Raw genomic sequence first — 26,397 nt, 5'->3', positions numbered from 1 at the left:
AGTAATGAGGAGTACTGTTAATACCTCGTGATACTTCTGAAATAACTGACCTCTTAGCTAGTAGCACGCCATTAACAATAAACACTTTTGATGTAGACATACTTCTTTACAATGTTTTTAAAAATTTAATACACTTTGAAAATGAGTTTTTATTACTCAATATCCTGTATAACACGGGTTTTAGATGCTACTCTATGCTCTCCTTTCTACTACAGATACTATCTCTTATTTTGAGAAATTTTTGGATTTGGCTGATGTCTGTTTCTCTTCTAATTGCTGGCTTGTGGACACTTTAGTTTACCGATATTTATCTTTTATAATACTAAAAACTACAAGACACCAATTTTAATACCAAAATATAATTGGTTGAATATTAGAAGTTTCCATCTTTCAGTTTTAAGTATTTTAATTTTAAATTTTCGTATATGAAAACACTCTAGTTGTCTTCAATGGTGTTTAACTAGATCACACGCTGCCAGTTATTTTTAGTACTTATAATCCCTCGCCCATATTTTGGGTGAACAATTTCAAGAAATAGTAGTACAGCAACTGTTTGCATTTACTTCTTGTGAACTCAACAGTGGTTTAGTTATTTGAAGCCATAGCATAGAGCTTATTACCATAACTAGTTAAGTCTTTTAATTGTTTATGGAGATCAAAGGTGAGCATCAAGTAATCGCCATTATCTATTAGGTAATTTTTAATGGCTCAGTTTCAATCTATATAGCAATCCTATATATAATATTTTTCGATATATTTAAATGCTAATTGTTTCTTCACCTATCAAAGGAAACTTATTTCTTTATCCGTTGATTTATTTTCTTTTTTCTTGATCTATGTACTGCATATTGTTTTTATAGTTATTATATTATGAATTTAAGAAGCAATATTTTTCCTTTGTAATTTTTATTATTATTATAATTTATTTATTATAATAGAGAAAGGTAGTTTGCATTATTTGATAATTGGCAAACAAGGACAAAGGTAACATAACAGAATAACAAAAAACACAAAAAATGTGAAACCTACTACAACTTATTTTATTTTTCTTCATAGCTCTCATTACCATGATAAAAAATAGTATGGTATAAAAACAGTATTCATTATTTATTTCATCTGACGGACCAAACCGTCAGTGTTATGCGTCGAGCTTTAGTGTAATTTATATAGGCTTTCAACACAGGTTGATATTGAAGACTTTTCATTAACTCATGTAATTATGCAACAGCCCTAACTCAAATACGAAAAAGGTCATCTAGACCGTTCTATATTCAAGCGGATTTTTCCTTCTCATTTTATCATAGTTAAATAGAGATAGAGTGCTGTCTGGTGCTTCATAACATGTAACGGAATCAGTCTATGAAATGTAATCTGGGTTAGTACTGATGCGCCATGTTGCCAAATATCTACAAAATTCTTCAAAAACATTTGTGACGAAGAGTCAAATTTGATGCGGCAACATTGCGATCTGACATTGTCATAATTTTGATGACGCGCATTATCTGCACTATATTATTGGACGGGCTTTACATTTTAGTATATTGGAAGGATCAACATCGACTAAATCAAAAGATAGCGGTGCCAGTTTAAATATAATTTGTGGCTTTTTAACACAGTAGTATAAAGAATCAAACGGCAATCAGGAAATCTAAAATGTACCCTCGTAACAGAGATTAATTAAAAAAAATATGGAAACCTCTGCTTTCTACTTTTTCATAATGAAAGCCCCCGTTGCCGATGCACCTGACTGCCCACCATCCGTTGCAACTGAACATTCGTATTAATCGAGTGCTTTACTAATAACTAATTTAGAAGCAATACCGACAATTAAATAGCAATGAATTCCGTTTATAAACATTAAATTATTACAGGCTTACGTGTACGACTAACAAAACAAACAATTCATTCCGTGAAAACGGTGATGCCGGTAGGAAAACGCCGCTATTTTCTCAACAATCGACGAGAATTATTTACTTTAATCAAAAGCTGCACGACAACTAATAGGATGGTTGAAGCAGTGATGCGTCGGTGTTCAACTGGGACAAAAAAATCGAAGATGCACATTGAACATTAATAGCAGTTTGATGCATCGCCGATGTTTTTTACATGCATGATAAACAACGGTAGTACATTCTGGTACGTAAAGCGTTGGAGTTTTAAGGTTATATTAACATTTTTTTAAACATTTTGAATACATATGTTCAATTGTGAATTTTAAAATAAAGATTTTGTTACTCAACATTTTTAGCTCATTGTTAGATAAATATTGTTATAAATTACGTCCATCTATTTGACGTCTCTTTATGATATGTTTATAATATTTCATTTAAATATATAGATATTTTTAAATAACGGGTCAATGTTTAATATAGCTTATTATTCAAAGTTCACTCAATCTCTTTCAATGTTTGCCGAGTCACTGAAGATAGTGCATGGTTTAGCGTTATCGAAAATGTCTTTTGTATTGATTACTTGGTCTATTGGCCTTTGTAGTGGTCTACTTCAATTGTATTAGTTCAAGAAGCTCATAATGAACAGTGCTTTCCAATGCCATCAAACACGTGACATTGCCTTCCTTGGAGTCATTGCGGACTTGGCAACTATTTGTGAAGTTTCTTCGAACTTCCACCACGATCACAACTTGATGCATTACACTTTTCACTGTTAATTGTTTAGCTTCTTTTTAGTCATGTTTAGTGGGGTGGTGGTGTTGTGATACAAAATATATCCGTCTAACTCAACACTTAGCGACTGATGAGCCAGGGATAGTAGAAATATCCGGAACGAAGATGAGCGAACCAATTCTGACACTGGCGTTCACTTAAACACATCAGCATGAACATCATGCAATATTTGACGAGTCCGTGCTTATTTTTTTCTTTTCTGTTGTAAAAAAAGCAAAATATGGTAAAAATCACCTTTGAGAATCTCCATTGTCAAAGCGTAATAAGTATTGACCGAATAATCGTATACCAGAAAGTACCTAATCTACCTGTATATCCAGAAAGCTCTATGGCCTGTTACTTTTTTTGTTTTGTTTCCTTATATAATTATTACTAGAGATATGAAACTTAAAGGTAACCAACTATTATGAAAAAAAAAAGACTTTATCCTCAACTTTATAGTTATACGAGGGTCAATTAAGCTATTAATTGATTATAAAAATTCAGTCTGAAAACTGAATAACGCAAAAGCACCAGGCCAAGAAGTGAATTATTAGTGGAAATTTATTATATGATATGGAAGGAGGTACAAATCCTATAAGATATCAAGTAATACTTATTGTTCTGAAACGTGAAAAAGGAAAGACTATATAACTATAATAATTATAGAGGGATTACTCTCTTGTACACAACCATGGAGATATACGAGCAAATTTTAGAAACTCCTCTAAAATCAATAGTAGATAAGTCGCTCAGTAACAGAATTGCAGAGTATAACAAGATCGTATATTTTGTTTAAGACAAATAGTGGAAAAACTCAATGCACAAATACAGATATATGGTAGCAGAAGACAGGAGGATATTTAAATCCGGCTTTGTTTCTGATATTAATGAATGAAATAATAAACGTTAAATAGAAATTATAGAGATGCCGGTAAAAGTTTTTGCAGATGATGTAATAATAGCAACTGAGGCCACAACAACTACAGAAAATTTCAAACAGATGGAATACTAAGAAAATATAGGATGATAATATCCTATATTAGAAGAAGTAATATCCATATCGATGGTATAAAAATAGAATACACTTAATTGCATTTACATTTAAGTATCTGAACATAGAAATTGAAATTAATGGAAGTTAGGAGATGCAAAACCATTAATTTTTAGTTAGCTATAAATAGCAAATTAATGAGCAAAAAGGAAGTACCAAGCTAAACTAAAATGGAAGCGTACAGAGCAATTTACCAACCTTAACATTCGGTTGAAGGCTATTGTCAAAGAGAGACAAAAAGTACGATACAAGTAGCAGAAATGAAAGACGTCAAAAAAGCCTAGGATGTAACAAAGTAAGAATAAGACGTAACAGGGTAAGAATAGAATAAATAAGAATTCAAATTGGAAGCAGTAAGAAGGAAGGGTACATAGAAAAGAGACAACTGTAGAGACTGCTACGACCCTTTAGGCCACCACGTATTCACCTACATCAAGTTCAAAGGTTGGCAACGTTGGTGGATTGGTACCATGCGGTTACCAGCTATAAAAGACCATCACGACGACGTCTCTCTCTTTTTTATCTTTTCTCTAACCCTTGTAACAGTACCACTTCCATAGCCACAAAATATTGAGAATTTAGAAAGATATCTTGTTTCTTAATTTGCCGCTAGGTTCGAGGTATAAATTTGGTAGCAAAGCTGAAATTTGACACTTTCTTCTTTCAGAAGGTTTTTATATTTGGTGGAAATAATCAAAAACTTACTGGATATTTTGGACTTTTTTGGTAATTCTATGATTCCTATAGAAACAATTTGATTTACATACAAATAATTTCGGTTCAATTTTTTTCGACAAAGCTTTTGTCGAAAGCGTCTCTTTGGACCATTTTTTAACATGGCTGGCAAAGCAAACTAAAAAACCTATAAACTTACGTATTAAATATTCTTATTTTGTTAACTGTGTTTTTATGGTTCTTTTTTAGTTAAAATGACTTGTTTAAATCTTAAGATATCTCAGGTGTTGCCTCCCTGGATGTAGTACAATTTCAAATAGAATAGACAGCTTTCCTAGGGATCTTGCTCTATGCCAGAAATGACTTTTAGCAGAAAATACCGAAAAACTGATGGAAATCTCTTGTGAGGTCTTAAATAAGAGCAAAAGGGTTTATAAGAGTATAAGTTTTGTGTTAAATCTGTTATATTACGTTTTAATGTATTGTTAGTTAATATATCGTCATTAAACAGAAAATTCTAAGAATTCTCCTCAGAAATAATATTTGTAGTATGAATTTTACATATATTTAAATAAAATGCATTTTTAAACTTTTATTGCATTTTTATTTTTGCTATTATTATTAATAAAATATTTTAAATTTCCCGCCGTTGAGTCGCGCCCTCTGGTGGCAAATGAATGCTAAACTTTTTCACAGGTAATATATGGGAGATACAATTCTAATTCCTATGTCTTTTGTGTCCATAGTGCTTTCGTACTTTACCTTTTTACCTTTACCTAACCTAATATCATGTCCAACAAGTTTTTATTCAACCAGTGTTTTCAGTTCCCGCGCGAATTCCTTCCACAGAATAGTAGTGAGTGTTCGGACAAGTAGACATGTTTTCAGTCCATGTCATTAAGATTCTATAGTTTAACATGCGATGTGCAATAACAATTTAATATCAAACATGAATATCATATTCTGGTATGTCACCAAATTCGTTTTGAAACATAAGGCACTTTCTACTTGATAGCGATCTAATTAATCGTGTAATGCGAAATACTTAACATTTCAAGTAACATCGATTCGAGGTGATATTTGAGAACATTTTCAGCGTAAAGCCAGAAGGCAGACGCAACGCATGTCCTCCTTATAACTATTTAAAGAAATCGACCGTTCGAACGAACGATGCTGCTGCATTGTTTTGCGCTGCGTTCTATACGATTTTAAACCCATTTCATAGAAAAGCGCCAATTTATAGAAATAACAGTACAATAGAATCATCTGTTACCCAAGAAACGGAGATAAATAAAGTAACATCATCGCTGCCGTGCGTTTGATTTCTTAATTACATATTTTTCTGCCAATTATAAATAATTAAAATAAAAGAGCAATTAAAGCGTGAACAAATTAATGTGAAAATAGAGAAAAAAAAGTTTTTTTATTTGCGTATCTTGTACAATCGTAATTTTATTATTTGTATTATTTGTATACACCGTTGAATATATTTCAAGATAGTTTCAAACAGTATTCTTTTAAACTGGACAATAATAGCCAAAAATTAAAGCGGTTTGAATAGTATTTTACTTATATCACTAGGCCTATAAATTAATATTAAAGGATTTCTTAAAAATATTAAAGGATTTCTTAAAATTCGAAGCTTTATTGTGAAAAATCGATACAATGAAATTTATTTAAAATATTGTCCATCGATAGCCGATACTTTTTTCCATCTTTCAGACAATTTACGGTTTCCGTATCGCGAAAGAATGATGTATCTTATGAGGTAATCAGAGGGAACAGGGGAACACTTCCTATTTGAATGTTTCCAAGTATGTTTTCACCGGTTTTGCAACATGTCTTTGAGCATTATCATCCAGAAGAATAACATTGTTGAAGCTTTGCTCGTATTCCGGCTGTTCTTCATGCAGGTTCAACAAACTGAAAAAACATTTTTCTTTACACTTCAACGAAATGACACTTTTTGATCACCTTTTCATTCGACGAAAATTTCTTCCCAGGGACCATTCTTTCGAGATCTGAGAACAGCAAATAGTCGCAGGAGGGCAGATCTGGAGAATACAGTGGATGCGGACGCAATTCAAAGCCCAAGGATTTTTGACACGGTGCATTGTCTTGTTGAAGCAGCACTTTCTTTTCCAATAAACGGTCCAATAACTATGTAATGGTAATAACTATGTGATGGTCCTTCCTTTTCCAAGGTAGTCAATGAAAATTATCCCGTGTGCATCCCAAAATACAGACGCCATGATCTTGCCAGCGGTCTGTTGCGTTTTCCCACGCTTTGGATAGGGTTCATCGTGTGCAGTCCACTCGGATGACTGTCTATTGGACTTTGGAGTGAAATGATGGAGCCATGTTTCATCCATTGTCACATATCGACGCAAAAACTCGGGTTTATTATGCTTGATCATCTTCAAACACTGCTCCGAATCATCAACTCGTCTTTGTTTTTGTTCAAAAGTGAGCTCGCGCGGCACCCACTTGGCACAGAGCTTTCTCATACCCAAATGTTTGTGAAGTGCACGTTTGGTTGATATCTTTAGAGTATCTGCTATTTTATTAAATTTCAATTTACGGTCATTCAAAATCATTTTCTGGATTTTTTTAATGTTTTCGTCGGTAACAACTTCTTTTGGGCGTCCACTGCGTTCACCGTCTTCGGTGCTCATTTCACCACGTCTAAACTTAGCATACTTGATGGTTAATTTTCCTGGGGCAGTGTCCGGAAACTCAACATTAAACGAAGCTTTTGCTTCAACTGTATTTTTTCCCTTCAAGAAGCAATATTTTTTTCACAATAACAAAATTTGCTTCACTCAAAATACTATAATTCACAAACTAATGATCCGACAGTTGACAAATTTATACACGCATCTTTTGAGGGTTAGAGCAAACTAAAAAACATATGGATGTAGTTCTAGTACTGACTGACCTGTTAGCTATTTTAGTGATGTGGCATCTAAAAATTAAATTTAAAAGTTATTTTTCCCCATTATTTTTTTTTCGGGACGGTTGAAAATTAAATGAAGGAATATCGTAATTTGACAAAAAAAAGCAAACGATTCAAAAACTATGAAAAAAAATCCAAAGATAATTTCTACATTTCTGGACAAACATATCACTTTAAATCTCATCAGACATTTGACGATGGTTCCATTAGCTGTGTACGAGCACGAAATGATTTGTAACATTCATTTGAGATCTTAGTCGGTGCTTACCAAGAAAATGTCTAACCACGGCATTTGAAACATAATATTAACATAATATTTTTGATGGCAGACATGGTGCATCTAGCTTTTTTAATGATACAGTTCGCATTGCAAAGCCATATGAGAATGAGATTAAAGAGAATTAATGGAGAAAATACCAAAGAATTGACGCCTATTGTATATCTGAATGTGATTCAGTTAGAGTAAGTGCAGGAGTTCAACTACCTGAGAATAGTAATACTGTTGATGCTGAATGTGTATCAGGGAGGAAATATTACAATCAGCATTTTTCAAACGCCCATTTTCGCAAAACTTTTGTTTTGGGCATTGTTACAAGTTTGAGATCTTCTAAATGCTATGCTGTATTTTTAACTTTAGCTTAGGTAAATTAGTTTTATTCTAATTTGGGAAATACATGATATACAACAGATGTACAACAGAACAGTAGTAATAAATTAATTTATGAATTATGATTGTACTAAGCATAGAGAATGTAAGATATAATTAATAAAAAATGTATACTGAGCAAAACTATATCAACACAATTTTTCAACATGTATAACATATTTTCGAAATGCATACTGATGTATTAATCCCGTACTCGCTTTGCTTGTGTCCATATAATAGTACTAATAAGTCAATTTGTAAATTAAGATTGTACTAAGCATACCTAATGTAAGATGTAATTAACAAAAAATTAATAACATTAATTGTTTGATCAACTTACTCAGACATTTGTCTAAAGTTTTGCATAGCGTATTGCATCAAGGAGAATTTGCCTCCCTGAGGTACAGGACTGTTTGGAGACCTGGCTCCATCTCGACTTTCATCTCTCGATATATGCCTAGTGGGGGACATTTCCTCTCGTGGTTTCGGACTGATGCTGGTGGACATAATTTCCAGCCTGGGCAGGTCCGGTGACCGACTACGTTGAGCTTTGGCTTGAATCTGTAAGAAACAGAGAACAATTAATTACCAGTTCAATGATATAATAGTAAAATATAAAAAACATTAAGGACTAACTGTTTAATACAATACTTAATTAGTATATGCAATATTTGGTATACACAATAATAACTTTCATCGAAGCCTAGGAATCTTTATCATAAAAGAATAAATCAATTTTTTAGCATGTGAAAAACATGATGACAGGCATCACTTCCATGAGAACTTAAATAAATCTACTATAATAAATATTATATTTTACATTATAGAGACAAAAGAAATAATATTTCATTTGACCGACAGGGTGAGATATCATGCAATTTTCGATTATCCATCTTAGACAAATATTTGAAAAGACGAAATGAAAGTATGAATAGATTAGAATAAATGATGAGAGCTAGAAGTAGGTTGGTGTATTTACCTGACTTAATGCTTACGCCGAAGTAGGTAAAGTAACAATCTATAAATCCATCTAAAGAAAAAATCTTTAGATTTAATTAAAATATTTTAACTTTGAGGTAAAATAAATTATTAACAATTGATGGACATTTTATAGAATTTGCAGAGCATTGTAGAACTATTATAGTTATGATTCAATTATGTTATAATTATGGTAAACGACAAGATAAATTTGAGATAACAATAAATAATAAAAAAGAAATAATCTTTGTTTAACAAGAAAAAATGGAGATCAAAACAAATTTCAGAAAACTGAATCAAATATGTCATATATTTTACTAGATTATGATACATGATAGTTTGATAGTATGACATAAATATTTCGACATGAATAATCTCGCATTTATATAAAATATGATTTTTTAGTTTATTTAGAATTAAAAATAATAAACTTGTATTTTTTATATCAGTATCGTGCACTTTTATTGACTTATTGCTTCAGCCTATCTATGAAGTCTACCTATGATGACTAGTTTTGCATGTTTGCGTAGATTAGAATAGTAAAAAAACACTTATTAAGCACCTATTGTTTGAGCGAGATCCGCTGTGGGACTTATGAGGTCTGATTCCATTATTTTGATTAAAATTTAATGACGTTGTACAACGACGTAATACATTCAGTAAGTCTTGAGCCGGCTTAATTGGCGCAGTGGTAAAGGCGACAGGACGGTCCACCTGCTTTTTCGATAGTCGCGGGTTCGAATCCTACTGGGGCATGGTCATAAATTTATGTTTGTGATTGTCCTAGGCAAGAGTGTAAAATCCGAAAAAGAAAATGATCCCAGTGACGCCAGTAATCAGGCTGGGTAAGACCGAATGTCATCTGGGACGATTTCTAAGTTGGTCACTCGCCAGTCGATAGGCTTAATGCTGAGGACCGTGGTTCGGAGCCCACGTTAAACAGTACGTCCAGTCCAGGTTTAAAATGTATAAAAAGAAAATAAGTCTCGACATAGACGATCTGTTGACGCCGCCGTCAAATATTATTCCTAAACTTAAACTTAGTAATCAAACCTTTCTTTAGCTTAGTTTAGTTAGGTTACAGTGGTTTTATTGAAGCCACAAAAACAATGGTTAAATTTAAAGAATTGTGCATCGAATTGCTTTGCCGCCCACCACATAGACCAGGTTTGGTTCCCTGTGACTACTGGCTGATTGCAGATCATCAAAGAATGAGGTTTGACTCAAGAGAAGAAGTTTTACCGAACTTGAAACTCATTCTGAAAATAAAGATATTTTTTTATTTTTAGATTTTTTCTTTTCAGACGGTATAAAGAAATGATTTTGTTAAGCTGGGTATTTATTGAGTGATGATGTTATATTTAATCGTTTTAATTAGCACGATATATCAATTAAGTTGTTCTATTTGAAGTTTCAGTAAGGTTAAAAGAAGTCATTGCTCCAATGATTTTTGTTAAAGGCAAATATTGATCTATCTTTTTAAAATACAATCATAGTTGGCTGTTTTATTATTAAATGGCCAACTTATACCTTAATTTTTGTTTTTCGAAATCCATCAAGCTAAGCATGTAAATAACGATGTAATTATTTGTTCAGCTACTATTGATTTATTAGTGGTGTTGCCAAACCAACTTTTTACAATGTATCTTATACTATAACTATTATCCATGATCCAAAACGGGATCCAGAAATGTTTTGAAGAAGCATCAGCTTAAATGCATAATATCCAATATTGATTAACTCAAAAAATGATAAATATCCATTATTTTTTGAAGCTATCTCATAGGATATGGTTTAAATATAATATAAGCTTTTATTCAAAAATAAAAAAGTATTAATATATACTGAGCAAAATTGTATCAACACAATTTCTTAACATGTATAATATATTTGGGAAATACATACCGACTGTATTAATCCCGTACTCGCCTTGCTTGTGTATTAATGCAAGTACAACAGAACGGTAGTAATAAATTAATTTGTAAATTAAGATTGTACTAAGCAAATCATAGTTGGCAGTGTTACTATTAAAAGGCCAATTTATACCTTAACTTTCGTTTTTCAAAATCCATCAAGCTAAACTTGTAAATAACGATGTAATTATTTGTTCAGCTACTATTGATTTATTAGTGGTATTGCCAAACCAACTATTTACAATGTATCTTATACTAGAAATATTATCCATGATGCATTTTCTTATATTACTATGCAGAAAACGTAAATGGACGCAAATGCGTCGTTGCATAACTATAAATAGAAGCGCATAATTTAAATTACAAATCGAATGATTTTTTAACTAAGCGACAACCGTTACTAACAGATGCAAATAAGTAAACACAATCATAAAATATATGCAATTTAATAGTTTACAGAAACAATAGCGATGGAAACTTATTTACTGACCAATATAAAAAACAAATAGACATCAAATTATGGGTTTTAATGTTTGATTAAAATACTTATAACGTTTGAAACATATTTTGTAATTAGATGTATATTATCTAATATATTTTAATTTTTTTATCGTATGTTCGCCGATTTTTCCGTTAATTTTTGACTTTTTCAATTTTAGATTTTTGTCAAACGTTCCGGACGTTCCTTTGAAATTTGAGGTTTTCGTTCGGTTTTCCCCCTTCCCCCAACAGAGATTTGGTTTCAATAGAACCACCTGGAAGTGCACTCTTTCGAATAAAAAATAATTTTGAAAATCGGCCCATAACTGAGGGAGAAATCGGCGAACATACATTAAAAAAATATACAGCCGAATATAGAACCTTCTCCTTATTTGAAGTCGTTTAAAAATCTACACCATGTGATTAAACAGCAATCGACTGACTTTTAGACGGTCTAAAACGAAATATTTTTTCATTTAGCATGTATGTCGGTAATTAATTTCTGCTATAATAGTCATTTTATTCTACTCACATTAACCTCACAATTATAGTTGACTCTAAATAATAGCGTTATAGATTTATATTGTTATGTTTTAAAATGTTATCTTTTGTACCTGTACCTGCAAAATGTATAGAATCAAATGTCCAATACTTGCTCTAACTATTTATAGTAAATAACGCGTTTTTCGTAGCGAAAAAAAAATAGGAAAGGAAAGGAATTACATTGGTTTAGTAATAATGTTTTATTATACATTCTTTGAAACAAATTGACATTATCAAAGAAAAATAAATTTCCGTACATGTAGAAAATACATGCTTTTAAGTTATGCGAATATGACATTCTATATAATACAATGTACGATGGTTATTAATGGTTAACGATACGATTTTTAATCAAAAAAATTATCATAAATCTTGTAAAAAACAAGTAACCGTTAAGTAGTTGTTGACTTCCCATATATCCTTTCATTTCGAATAATATTAAAAGTACAATATGTTATCACCCTTTACCATTTTTTATTTTCTAATGCAAATGGACCTTTCTTTAATCAGCTCGATTTTCACTAACTCATCGGAGATTTTGAATAATCTTAAAATATGAACAATTTTAACTCGTTTCATCATTTGAAATATCTTGGTAAAACTATATGTAAAGTAGATATAAGAAAATCATCACATAAAATGCAATGATTCAGATTTTAATGAAATTTTGTCGATTTTTTTATTTTGAAAAGAGCCAATGAAGAGTACTGTGTGTGTTTTCCAACTCAGAAGGTCATACAAATTCACAAACATATTATTTTGAGACGTTCGTTCTGACATATGTCTAAAATGTTTCTGCCTCAATATCATCAACAAATATCTATATGGAAAAAATCCGCAGACTTGTAGATAATTTTCATGTAAACAGTTTGTATATATCTAGAATATGTACGCCCCATTTAGAAGTTTTAAAATTCTTCTTACACATAAAGGAAAGTTCAGTGCTAGATAGTTCTTGATATGGTTGAAGTATATTTCCATACATTAAATATGGAAATAAGCAACTTAAATCTAGTTACCTGCATGAAAATATATTTCGGTTGTTTTTCAAGTCTAAATAAGCTAACGCTATTTTATTCTAATATTCGAAATTATGAACTATTCGTAATTGTAGGATGCTTAACTAGTATGGTTTTGATTAATTCGTCTAAGTAAATGATTAAAAACGGTAAATTCGTTTCGCCTTTTAAATTAGACAGTTATGTGAGGAAAAAGGTTCATTTCGTTATTTATCCCCGTCATATTTGAACTGAAACGCTATTTTTTAATTAATAGGCCACACTTGAAATGCGCGCAATCTAAATAACTAGTTCATATTTTTCTCGGTGACCACCTTATTAATGTGGTTTACTTAACCGAGATAGATAGTTCGTAAGAGCGAAAAAACTAACATAATTAATGCAAGAAACGAAGGCAATGACCCGCCCGCTTGGCTTATGGTTTCTTTCATTGTTACAGTTCCTTAAATTAACGAGATTTGTCATACATATGTATGGCCAACTGTTTATATGCACCTTTCTTTAATTGTTTCTTTTTTATGAATATATAATACATTTCACGGCTAATAATATTTTATTAGGTTTTCGCATGTTTACTACTATTTTGATCTACCATTTTGATCAGCAACATTTATTAGTGAAAAAACGAATTGTAAATATAAATTACTGTTAAATAACCTAAGCCTGATCTGTTGCCTAATTTATTTAATTAATAACGTCATATGCTAATTGTTGGTTTTTATTTCAAACTATTTAGAACAGGTGATTTTGGAGTCAATGACAAAGAACGGCCTAGAGGACCGTTGATATCTTAATTTGTGATATACTGCTTTAGTGATAAAACAGAAAAGTATTTTTACATCGGATTATCTATTACAGCAGTGGGTTTAATTCTAAAAACTATCCAATATCATTTGCAGTGCGAAGTATTTATGGATCAAAGCTTTTGTTTCTAGGTTAGAAAAGTGTGAACGATGAACTTGGAAATTAATATACTTCAATTGTTATTAAAATATTCGGAAATACACTACAAAACAAGTTTTAAGTGTACCTCAAATGCTCTATTCCACCTGACTACCGCTCGTTCAGATCAACTCTTTTTGTGAAGTTACAACACGCTGTTTCTAAATAAGAGGAGCTCCTTTGATGCAGTGCTTGTCTCTTGTAAGGAAAAATTAAGTAGCTGATGATTGAGAAATAATTTGAAATCAGTTTTATTCAAAATACATTTCAGTATCACGCATCGAGTAACTGATAGCTACTTCTGCCGAACCTTTCTCGTAAGATGTAACTTGCATAAGGATAAACATTTCTCAAGTGGGCTGCTATTTATTCTGTGGCATATTCGAAAGGATATTATGTCTTGAAAACAAATATTTCGTATTAGAATATAAGTTCGTAATTTAAAAGATTTAGAGTTATTACTAATTTGCCATATAACACATTATCTTAAGAGTCCAAGGCCTAATGCATAGATGACGCTAGTTTTATTACATTCACCGCTTTTTCAGTCAGTAATAACCTTTAAAAGAAAGCTGTTAAATTTCATGATATTATACTCATAAGTTTGAGCTATTGTTTTAACAGAAACACTACTTTTGTTAGTTTCAAAACAATTCATCAAAAACAATTTCATCTTTTAATGTTACACTGCTTCTTGATAGAAAAAAACCTACTGTTCAAGCGAAGCAATGGATTGGACTCCGCTCCATCAGAAATAACAATACTTAAACCATAAATAACAAGACTTCAAACGTGGTCCTAGAGACACCGATGATGCAGAATGCAGTGGACGTCCAAATGAGGTGGTACCGCTAGAAAATGTCAAAATAATCCACAAAATTTTTGAATGATCGACAATTGTTTTTGCTCACTGTTGACCAAAACTGTTGATGATTCTGATCAACAGTTTCTGTATTCTGATCAGTGTTTGGCCATATTTAAACGCAACAAATCGGGAATCAAATCAATCTTCATCTGAGTGGACAGCAACTGGCGAAAGGCCTATTTTGAGACAAAATATTAATCTTTCTACAAAAGTGTTATTGAAATATTAGAGGGGCGCTGGAATGGTGCCAACCATAGCTTATTAACAGATGTAGAGATAGTGGAAAACAAAAGACACTTTGAAACAATTAATATTTTGTTGTATCTGTGATTGATTTTCTTCGCTTGACATTATCAATCTTTGCTAGTAACAATTTTTTTCTCTTCAGTTTTTGCTAAAGATTTTCTCCTAAAAAGTCCGCTAGTTCTATTCATATTATATATATTCTATAAATATCAGAATTATTTTCAAGTTAGATTACCATTTGAACATTGGCTCGATACTGTTCACAGCATTAAGTTCAATAAGGAGATTAAGATTAATAAGATTTAAACATCAAGAGGATTTTAAGATTTATAAACATCAAAATAACTCTCAACGAACCTACAGTCAGTTGGTCACCCAGCTATTAAAGGAACTTATGTAGAATGCCAAAACCTCGTATAGTGTTAATCAACAGAAAACCCTGATACCAATTCAGATTTGATCGCGTCATTGTTAAATCTAAAAGTTTCTCATGTATTGAATAGTTATTTTATTATTAGTTTAACAGTTCTTTCTTTTCTTCAATTTACATAACCTGAAAATATAATATTGATACTGCAGTGAATTGTGGATGGATTTCGAATAGATTCATCGATTGATACAATTAGACATCTTCAGTGTTTTGTGATTTAATTGTGCCCTCTGGCCAAACTGTCTTGTTAGAAGTTATTAATAAAAATCCTTAATTGCAAGTTGTGTTTGATACAGTGTACTTACCGTAAATGCGTTAGAACTGTTTAAAACCTTTTCTTAAAATAAAATTGAAGATATACTAACTGTTAAAAGTAATCTATTAAAACAATTAATAGTTTATGTATAGAACAAATTTTATAAACTAAAACTGGAAGGTCGTTCTCACGCCTGTCAAATACCAGTGTTGCCAAGTGTAATAAATTACAAGTCAAGTATAATTGGTAAGCAACTGTAATGAGCAAAATTGTTAGGAATATATTAAAGTAGTAAAGAGAACATTACAAATAAGCTTTTCTTCGTTATATTATTAATTAATCTTCCGATATGAATATAAATCAATCAAAACATGAAACGATTTTACAAGAACGGGCATTTTTTCCGCAGTTTGCCTGCTTTCTTTTTAATCCAACGGGTAATTTATACACAGTTTCATTTATTATGGTTGAAATTGGAAAATATTTCGATTAGTTTCGAACAAGCAAACGCACTTTCGATAATGCAGTTGCAAGGTGATAAAAAGGCTTCACGGACATTCACCGATAGAACGGATATGATTTAAAATTGTTGCTTGTAACAGATGTTGGGCTTTAGCAACTGTTAGCGTATGAATACTGGCACTATAAAGTGATTTTGAAAAAATTATAATAGATGATGTAAGTTATATAGCCATGAGCACAAAGGATGATGAAGAATATCAATTTAGGTCAAAATGCTGTCAATCATTTTATTAAGAGTAATTTTGACGAAGTCTGAAAATAGTGAATATTAAATTAAATAATGATTTCAGATTAGAAGATGCATCTTGCTGGAGACATGGCGATACTTCCTGTTCAAGTTGCAGCAGTGTATTCTTTCTAAATCTTGCTCCTGTAACTCCTTTTTGGCTGGTCTTTTTGCAACAATACGTTGTTCAGTGTCTTCTATTGGTTTCGATAGAGATTTATGGTAATTGTTTCATTCTTTTTTTATAGATTCTTCAAAAAGAAGTCTTATGAAGTTGGCATGTGTGCGGCGATTTTAAAATTTTGTGCTTATTTCTTGGACAACAAGCCTTACTTTTTGTATCTATTGGATAGTAGAGATGTTTTCACCATTGTTGTACCTAAAGTTAGGATTGATGAAACTATTTGTAAGATCACTTCCCAAAGATGAAAAATGCTTTATATACCTTTCAGGACTCGCAGAATCAAAGGTGAAGGAAGGTGTTTTCATGTGAACAGACATTAGACGGCTTATGACTGATCCATAATTTATCACGATCATGACTGGTCCACAAAAAGAAGAGTGAATTGTTTTTAATGATGGTCATAGAGAAATTTTAGACCATCATAAAAACAGACCCTTTAGGCCGCTTAATGTGTCTAAAACTACATTTTCTTCATTCTTATTTCGATTACTTTCCGAAAAATTTGAGAGATGTGAGATGATATCAAACTACTATTGCGCACATTAGAGAGACCTTTTAGATTCTCTCCATAAGCGAAAATGTACAAAAAGAGTCTCACTGGGAAAAAGAAAAGGTTTTAGACTGTGGTAGTGAAGGTATATTATGTAAAAACAATAATATATTTGGTCCGAAACTTAGATGTCACTATTAACAGATACATACAACTTTTTAATAGTCCAAACTTCAGATAATATATGTCAAAATTTCACGTTATTCGAGAAATGTGAGTTTTCTGAATATATTTTCCGAATAAATCAATAATGAATCAATAAGATGGATTTTGCTTTTATGAGATAAAAATACTGTTGAAGCCAAACAGAAATTGTGTTAAATTCGCATTCCGAAGGTTCCGATGTTAAAGATGAACTGCGTCCAAAAATCGTTGAAATAGTAGAAATTCCAAGAATTATCAAGGCAGACTGAATATATTTCAGCTGGCGACGCCGCTAAACTACGCGGAACGGGACTAAACATCGACCAAAAAACAGTTTTAAACTATTTACATAAGACCAGATACCAAAAGATGTTCGATACTTAAGCTCTGCATAAATTAACAGTGAATAATTCAATGGATCAAGCTTTTATTTATGAATTGCTGCTAAAACGATATGAAATCAAGATATTTTTTGAACGACGGCTGAGAACTGGACGACATATGACTAATATGCGAAAAAAATTTAGCCGAAATCAAATAGAGGTTTACGCCAAGGGGTTGATGGTAAATATTCACCGTCAACAAAAACTACATATTATTATACATCATTACAAAAACATTGGAAGCATCACGTTAGACAAAAAGCAAAACACATTAGAACCAAAATAAAACAACTATAGTGGTTAGTCGGAAGATACTCTCAACTTGATCTAAAATCAAAGAGGTTGATCTATAATACAATTATAAAGCCAATTTGGACCTATGGGGTGCAAATATGGGGTTGCACTAAAAATTCAAATCAGTTAGTCATATAGCGCTGTCAAAACAAGGTTCTTCGATTGATTACCAATGCCTATCGCTATGTAACCAATGAAGAACTGCACGATGACCTGGAAATCAAATGGATTTGCGAAGTTGTGCAGGATTTCGCCTTGAAACACGAAAGAAGATTATTAAATCATACTAACGTGGAAGCAATACAACTGCTGGAGAGCGCGCGCGGAGAACTTGTGTGAACATTTAGTGTGTATTATTAGTGTAAACTATAGCTATAAGTTAATAATTAATAAATAATTATAATTTTATAATTGAGGAATACATACTGATGTATTTTCTCGCACTAGTCTTGCTTGTTAATTAATCCAAGCACATAGGAAAAGTAGTAATAAAATAATTGTAATAATAATAATAATAAAGATTGTACTAAGCGTATCTAATAAAGATGTTATAAAAAAAATTACAAAAACGGTCAGAATACATCAATACGAGAGACGTTGTCTTTCATCATGACAACGTTAAACCGGCACAAATTGAGGGAAACTAATGAGGAAGTTTAGACTTGTCCCTTATGACTACCATTTATTTCAGTTTTTACAGAGCTATCTTTATTTAAAAGAGGATTCAAAAATCAAAAAAGCCGAAAAAACAATTACTTTTTCCCTACCAGATATTTATTGAAAGATGTGTTTACATTAGTTGTTAATAGCTTTTTATTTATTAATATATTATTTGTAGTCGTTGCTGACTTATATACAATTTGTCTCTACAAGGACTTAAAACTAGCTACTTATCTGGGACGACCTGTTGGCCCTTACTTAGTCTCTAATAAAAGTTATTAACACTTATCAGTGTTTTTATTATTTAATGCACTTCACTACACAGCTACATATCACACGGTTTGGTTCTCTTGAGTATGTGCCCTAATGCAGTGTTGTTCAAGAGTTGCAGCACTTCGATATTTACATGAGAGTAAACCAATCCATTTTTTTTGTATTTTAATTCAAGTTCTTTTTTAACCGACTTTGAAAAAGGAAGAGGTTCTATGTTCAGCTGTATATATTATTTTTAATGTATATTCGCCGACTTTTCCGTCAGTTGTGGGCCGATTTTCAAAACTCTTTTTTTATTCGAAAGAATGCACTTCCGAGGTGGTCCCACTGAAGCCAAATCAGGATCTGTTGGGGGGAAAGGGAGGAAATCGAGGGAAACGCTTACATTTCAAAGGCACGTACAAAGTTTTCACACATTTTTTTATCTAAAATAAACAGATATTTGTGTATAATGTTATTGCTGAGCTGACGTGTCGGAAAATTGAAAGTAGTTCAGTGCAAAAGCCATTCAGTTTACTTTTTAAGCACTAACCATAGGGTATAAGACCTCGTAGAAATGTTGTAGAAAACTGCTACTATAGTGTAATGGTTAAAGCATTTAGCACCCAAACAGAGGTCGCGGGTTCGATTCCCGACATGGACAATAACATTTTGCTGTTATTTAGTCAGAACATTTGTCAAATCACCTAGGCTAGGTAGCAGACCCCGGGGCCTGAAGCGCCCCTTATTTTCAATCATTGTTTCTTTATTCCTATTTTTCCTCATAAGGAGTGCACCTTTACTTGGCGTACCCATTGTAATATTAAATAAAATTACTGCGTAAATTATTTTGAATCAGTTTGATCAGTTTGAAGTCGGTGCCGAGCACAAAAAAAACAAAAATAATAGTATAATTTTGTGGCGTATATAAAAAATTAAATTACCAACAAAACAAATCGATATTAATATAAGTATTTGGGTTCGATACCGACTTCAAAGATACTGTAAGCAGATAAATAGGTTTAGGTAGGTATTAATCTAAATTGTGTGTATATAGTACACGTAAAATAAATGTAGTAGATGGGTTAAATAGGGTTTTTGTTTATTTTTATTTAGTTATTACAACGAGTGCTATGTACATATGCCATTTAAAAAGGTTTGGTTATTTTTTAATTTTTAGTGAGTTCCTTATTTATTTTTTGAAGTCGGCTCAGTTTTTTTGTTAAGTATATTTTCTATACTAACAAAGTTTCACGTCAAGCTTCATTCCAAGGCACTCTGGACTAGGTTTTCCAGGTTTTGGGACCTATAATTACTACAGTCACTTTCCAAATATTCAGGACACGTTTTAATCGCAATGCTTTAATTTAGTTCGTGTAGTAGATTTTAGTAGATTAATCAGCAATAATCAGTTTATTAAGACATAGTTTGGTCCGTTCTTTGGATTAATTTCACTTTTTATAAATTTGGAGACTTTTGGTATTGGCAGTTTTAATCGTAAGATACTCGCACTTGCTGGTCCGTATATTGGGCTCAAACTCTCGTTTTTTCTCATGAAGTTGTAATAGTAAGTTAAATAATACAAAAAAGTAATTAATGCAAGCAACCAATCATTACCGGTACATTGGTTAAAATAAAATATATTTTTCTCAAATGTTGGTACCTAGTTTTCACGAGATTGTATATCCTTTACTGTATGCAATCTATTTTATTACCACCATTAAGACGTCTGCACTTCCATCTTTTCAATGCATTGTTATTTTATGCCTTTTTAAGAAAATATCACTTAGTAAAATTAGGAAGAATGCCATATAAAGTTATTATTAAACGACTAAAATCGGAATCGTACAAAACTATTGGAACGAATCGAACAATATGTCGAAAAACGGTAAATATTAAATTGTTTTCAATTCTGTTATATTATTTTTGTTATCTTTAATGGTAGCCTTATACTGTACTATTATACTTTTAATTGCACAATTAAATTGTAACTGCATAGTTAACAACAACAATAGCAAATAGTTAGTTAACAAACATTCCTACCGGTAATTTAAACTTGAACATTAAATGAAGAAAAAGTACATATTAATTATATATTTTTTATAAAAAACGAATCATTTGTTTCACCGAGTGGTGAATCTGGTCGGTGAACGTGCCAGGAAGTACTTTTACGAATCGATATTATGTTTGTTGTTGCGTAATAAGTAAACAGTGTTTAGACGTATTTTTATTGTTTAGCTTTCTCTGGATGAACAAAGATCTCATAAACAATTATTAATTAATGTTTTGTAGTATTGCGAAAAAGTAATTTGATTTTGTTCGCAATCATGAAGTTAACGAAAATATCGAACTTATAGATATAATTGATCAAATAAAATAATAATTAATCACGTAGTAACAACTGGACAAATTTTATTGATATACATATTTTCTCTTTATACTAAAATAAGACATCATTGTTATAAAATGAGTAAATAAATCATGAAAAACTGAATACCATACAACCTGTAAGTGTGCAATCGTGATAATATGTAAAAAAAGATTAGGCAAAAATCCTAAGCAGTAATTATACATATTCGTTTTTACGCCTTTGAAGAAAGTATTCGTGCTAGCGAGGAAAAAGCTGTTCCAACAACTACAGTAATTTCTAAGCGATTTCTGTTGTAGCAATTCGACGAGATTTCAAAGCTCTCTATTAAAAAACTACGATAGGTGCACTTATTACATTTAAAAATAGTGAAAGTCTATTCAATATGGGAACACATTTTAAGTTATAATAAATCTCATCAGTATATTTTCTTTAGAAAAAAAAAACAGAGAATAAAACAAGTAAGAGGTACACAATAGATGTGATTATATTGTAATGAACAAATACATTAAATCTTTTAAATAAATTGTGAAATCATGTAATTGTAATTAGCTGGGAGCAAAATACAACTCAGGTCTGGACTGTAACAAAGGTAATAAAGTAAAGAGATCATATTTATATAAGGTTAATACGGTTTTCTGATTTATGTATTTAACAGGTCAATTGAAGTCTCCGGCCTGACACATAGATAGCGCTACTAGAATTAAATCCATACGTTTTTCAGTTAGCCCTAACAGTTGCAGGATCATTAGTTTGTGAATTATAGCATTTTGAGTACAGCAACTTTTGTTATTGTGAAAAAAATTGATAAAAACGAAAACATTTAACAACTCCTCAAAATGATTTTGAATGACCGTAAATTGAAATTGAATGCAATAGGGTACTACAAAATGCGTACGCGAGCTCACTTTTGACCAAAAATAACCTCCAGTTGATGATTCGGAGCTGTATTTGAAGATGGTTAAGCGTAAAAACCCCGAGTTTTTGCGTCGATATGTGTCAATAGATGAAACATGGCTCTCTCCTTTCAGTCCGAAGTCCAATCGACAGTCATCCGAGTGGACTGCACACGATGAATCTGCTCCAAAGCGTGGGAAAACGCAACAGTCGGCTGGCAAGGTTATGGTGTCTGTATTTTGGTATACCATGGAATAATTTTCAATGACTACCTTGAAAAAGGAAGGACCATCAACAGTGACTATTATATGGAAGAAAAAGAAAGTGCTGCTTCACCAGTACAATGCACCGTGTCACAAGTCAGTGAAAATGATGACAAAAATCCATGAATTGGGTTTCAAATTGCTTCCTCATCCACCGTATTCTCCAGATTTGGTCTCCAACGACTATCTCCTGTTCTCAGATCTCAAAAGAATGCTCGCTGAGAAGAAATTTTCGTCGAATGAAGAGGTGATCGCCGAAACTGAGGCGTATTTTGAAGCAAAGGACAAATAGTTGCAACAAAAATGGTATTAAAAATTTGGAGAGTCGCTATAATCAGTGTATCGCCCTTGAAGGGAATTATGTTGAATAAAAACACTAATTTTGCCAAAAAAATGTGTTTTACCATGACAGACCGGGGACTTTTCAATTGACCTGTTATATGGATCAACAATTAATATAAGACATAGACAGGCATAGTTTATTAGTAATGGAAATATAATATAAAGTTTAATATCAAATTATATTACTCTAGTAACAGGTAACAGGTTTATTTTGTTTGTCATTATTTGTGAATATGATTTTCTTTAGACAAGCGTATGAAAAAGAAAAACTATCACGCCAGTAATCTGGCTGGTTAAGGCCTGATGTTTGCTCAGAAGGCCTCGAAGTTGATCACTTACCCTTCGATATACTTAATAATAAGTACCGTTGTTTGATATGAAGAAATAAAAGGTAAACATAATCATGTTGTTAACTACTAATAAAAAAAGAGCCTCTTTCTAGTACAACTATTAACGTTGATTCGTATATCGTCGTCGATTCGTCCATCAACTAGAAATATTGAATAAGAAGAGAGGAGAAAAAATTGAACAGTTCTAAAGATATTAATTAATAACATCAAATATGATTAAATGAAATGAATATAAATGAAAACTTATTACTAATACGAAACAGCTTGTTTTCATTCGTTACTAGTGTCAGTCGCTATTATTTCTTTACTTAGATAAGAACCGTCAGCATCTTCTTTCCGGTGATTAAAATAATATTTTCAAATAAATTAATAGTTGTTGTTTTATATGTATATACTTGTATACTAATTTTCGACTGATTATTTTTTGGCGTTCTGCCTTATCCTATTACTACTAAATGGAAAATAATAGACAAAGAATAATAATAGACTGCAGGATGTAGGAACTCTATGTTGCAGGAATTTTTCTATGTATTTACGTTATCTGGGCAATTAATATATTGGAAAGTAATGCTTTTTTGGCTGAATTCGTCGATTTTTCATTTCTCTTATCAAAACCTCTTTCAATGAAGTTTCAACTAACAATTATTTTAAAAATTTAATAAGAAATAAAAGTCCTACTTAGCCCTTCCAACAAAATAGCTTATGCAAGTCATAGATGACGTCAAATATATTGCCAATGAAGTTTGTAAAAATGTAAAATTCGTTTTAAACTTGGAGTGGATTTTTCCTAGTTAAAAAGTCAGAATGCTGTCTGCTACGTCGGAATATATTCTGAACATGAACTGAACGGATTCGGTTCAGTGGATAAAAATTGATTTGCATTGGTACTGATCGACCCTTTTGTTGTCTATAAAATTATTCAAAACATTAGTGGCAATAATTAGTAACTAATCAATTAATGCGAAAAAGAATGTAATAACACAGTTCATATATGAAGCGAGTGACGAAACAAAATCAATGTTAGCTCCATTTGCAATCAAATTCATAAATTGTTTATAATTTTTTCTGATATAAACATAATATTATACAATTATTTCAGAGAAAATTGTTAGCCTGGGAAGTATCCTTAGAAAACTTAGAAACGTGCAGTTCTTTGAAGGATATAGAGGACCCCTGATATACTGTTAGGAAGCACATATTATAATGGAATAAATACAACCTTCGAAGAGGAATAATGGAACTTTCAGAAATGGCTTTAAAAAGAATCCAATTTTTAAAAGCCAAACAAATTAAAGAAGACTTGTTATTTAATTTGGCTAATCTAGATGAAACATAGATATTCCAAAATGGAGCATTGAGCCACTCATAATAAGAAGTTAAATAAAAAGAGTGCAACGACCACAAAAGTTGATAGAAAATGTAAAATTTTGAATAATATTTTTTTAATAATGTATTTTGTTAGTCTTAATAATTTTTAACCTTTCCTCGCAGATATAGCATTCTTGATGCTGGAAACAGGAATGGTTTAATTCCTTGAGCAGATTTAATGATTTCCTCAAATCCCAAGGGCGACTACCATGGAAAAAGAACCAGAACATGTTTCAGCAAAATCAACTGATAAATAACCATTAGTTATTATTATGGACAATTCACCATACCATACCATAACCGACAGAAATTGATTTTTATATATAATATTATTAAATCGATACAATTTAATTTGAACAAGTTCAATGGATAATATCAAAAAAACTCATTAAATAATTTGTGAAAACTTGTGAATGTTAATATCAAACATTTGTTATAAATTTCACTAAAAATTGTTTCATAATACGACCCCTATTAAGTAATAAATAGCAGAAGATTTATTAATTGTGCCTTGAAATATAACTGCATCGGACTGATGTTAATTTGTTTGTTTCTAAATCAACCATGTATATCTTTCCCACGGAAATACATAATTTTATTATGGCAAAAAAAAAGAAAAAGAGCATCTACCGGATATACGCCGAATAATTAAACGAAAATAACGACATCTAAAGCAGAAAGGTTGTTATATTTAATCAGTACGTGTATTGTGAATAACGTCACGCAAATGATTTGACTCAATTACCTTTTAACTAATAAAGTAATAAGGTTTATTAAGGGCAAAAATGCAATTAATAAAATATAGTTCAAATATAGTTCAATATATTTAAATTTTAAATTTATCTTTCTTTTTGTTTCGAAATTGTAATATAATATATTGTATTTTCTATATTATTTTATAGTAGTAATTATATATTGTACAACATTTGATGTAATACTCGTAATTATTTTTATGAATGAATTTAAGTGGGTAAATATTTCCATATATTCAATGGGTACTAACATATTTCTAAACCTTATTACCAAAAGATAACGTAACAATACTTTGAAGATCTTTGTGATTAAACAATGACTATTGATCCAAATTAAATTAGTCAGTCAGATAAGTCATATTAAAAGTCAAATATATGTTATGTATTCTAATACATTACCTCTTTATCGGGTAAAGCAGTGGTACCGTTGCTAGATGTGGAGGCTGCTGATGATGACGAACTTACTGGACCACTGGATGATGAACTTAGCGGTCCACTAGTTGATAAACTTTTGCTATTCGCGTTAATATCTTTGTCACTATTTTTTTGCACTTTGGTATGGTTAGATTCCTGGTGAGCCAACACGGAGCAGGATTGCAACGTAGCACTGGAGCTGTAGACAGCGTTATCCAGTTGTCGCTTGCTGTACTTATCCTTTTCCTTGTCCTTCGTTTTCGGTTGATCTTTGCTCTTTTTCTTTTTGTCGTGTCCAGGATCCAAGTTTTTGTTCTCGGTAATGCAAATGTTGTTGTTTTTATCTTTTTTCGGAGTTTCGTGGGACTTCTCTTTTTCGTCACGTAGGTTCTCGAACCTGGCCAGGATCTCCTTCACCGACACCTTGGGCTCGTACTCTTCGGGTATCGTTTCCATACGACCGTTCTGATCATATCGCCGCTCGGTCGTTGACACTTTCTGTTCCAGGTTCTTGCCATCAGTGCCGAAGTACTCCGACGTGACGTACTCATAGGACGTTTCCGAATTCGCGCTGCTCTGGTTCGTCCAGGACCTGTACAAACAGTAATGTGGCGGTTCCAGGTGTTGGGCGTAAGCGCAGAAGTTTAGTACCATAGCGTCATCGTTGATGATGTTTAATGAAGTGTGATAGAGGTAGGCGTTGTCGTGTGATTGTTATCAGAACAAACACGAGACTGAGCGTATTGACAATAAACGGTCGAA

The 26,397-nt window shown here is 31.8% G+C and overlaps 1 protein-coding gene across 5 annotated transcripts in view; it reads right to left on the bottom strand.

The window, feature by feature from the left end:
* Myo10A (unconventional myosin 10A) overlaps positions 1–26,397 on the bottom strand; it is a 194,019-nt gene that overhangs the window by 12,829 nt on the left and 154,793 nt on the right. For all 5 annotated transcript variants that reach the window (XM_076417412.1, XM_076417448.1, XM_076417438.1 and 2 more), the window contains one exon: positions 8,335–8,555. In XM_076417412.1, coding sequence (XP_076273527.1) covers positions 8,335–8,555 — 221 coding nt within the window. The remainder of the gene's footprint in view (positions 1–8,334; positions 8,556–26,397) is intronic.

The sequence above is a fragment of the Rhynchophorus ferrugineus genome, unplaced genomic scaffold, assembly GCF_030347505.1.
Source record: "Rhynchophorus ferrugineus isolate W39M unplaced genomic scaffold, kcgeb_rfMv2 rfM1, whole genome shotgun sequence".
Taxonomy (NCBI): Eukaryota; Metazoa; Arthropoda; class Insecta; order Coleoptera; family Curculionidae; genus Rhynchophorus; species Rhynchophorus ferrugineus.
The sequence above is the reverse complement of the archived record's forward strand: the minus strand, read 5'-3'. Positions and strand labels throughout refer to the sequence as shown.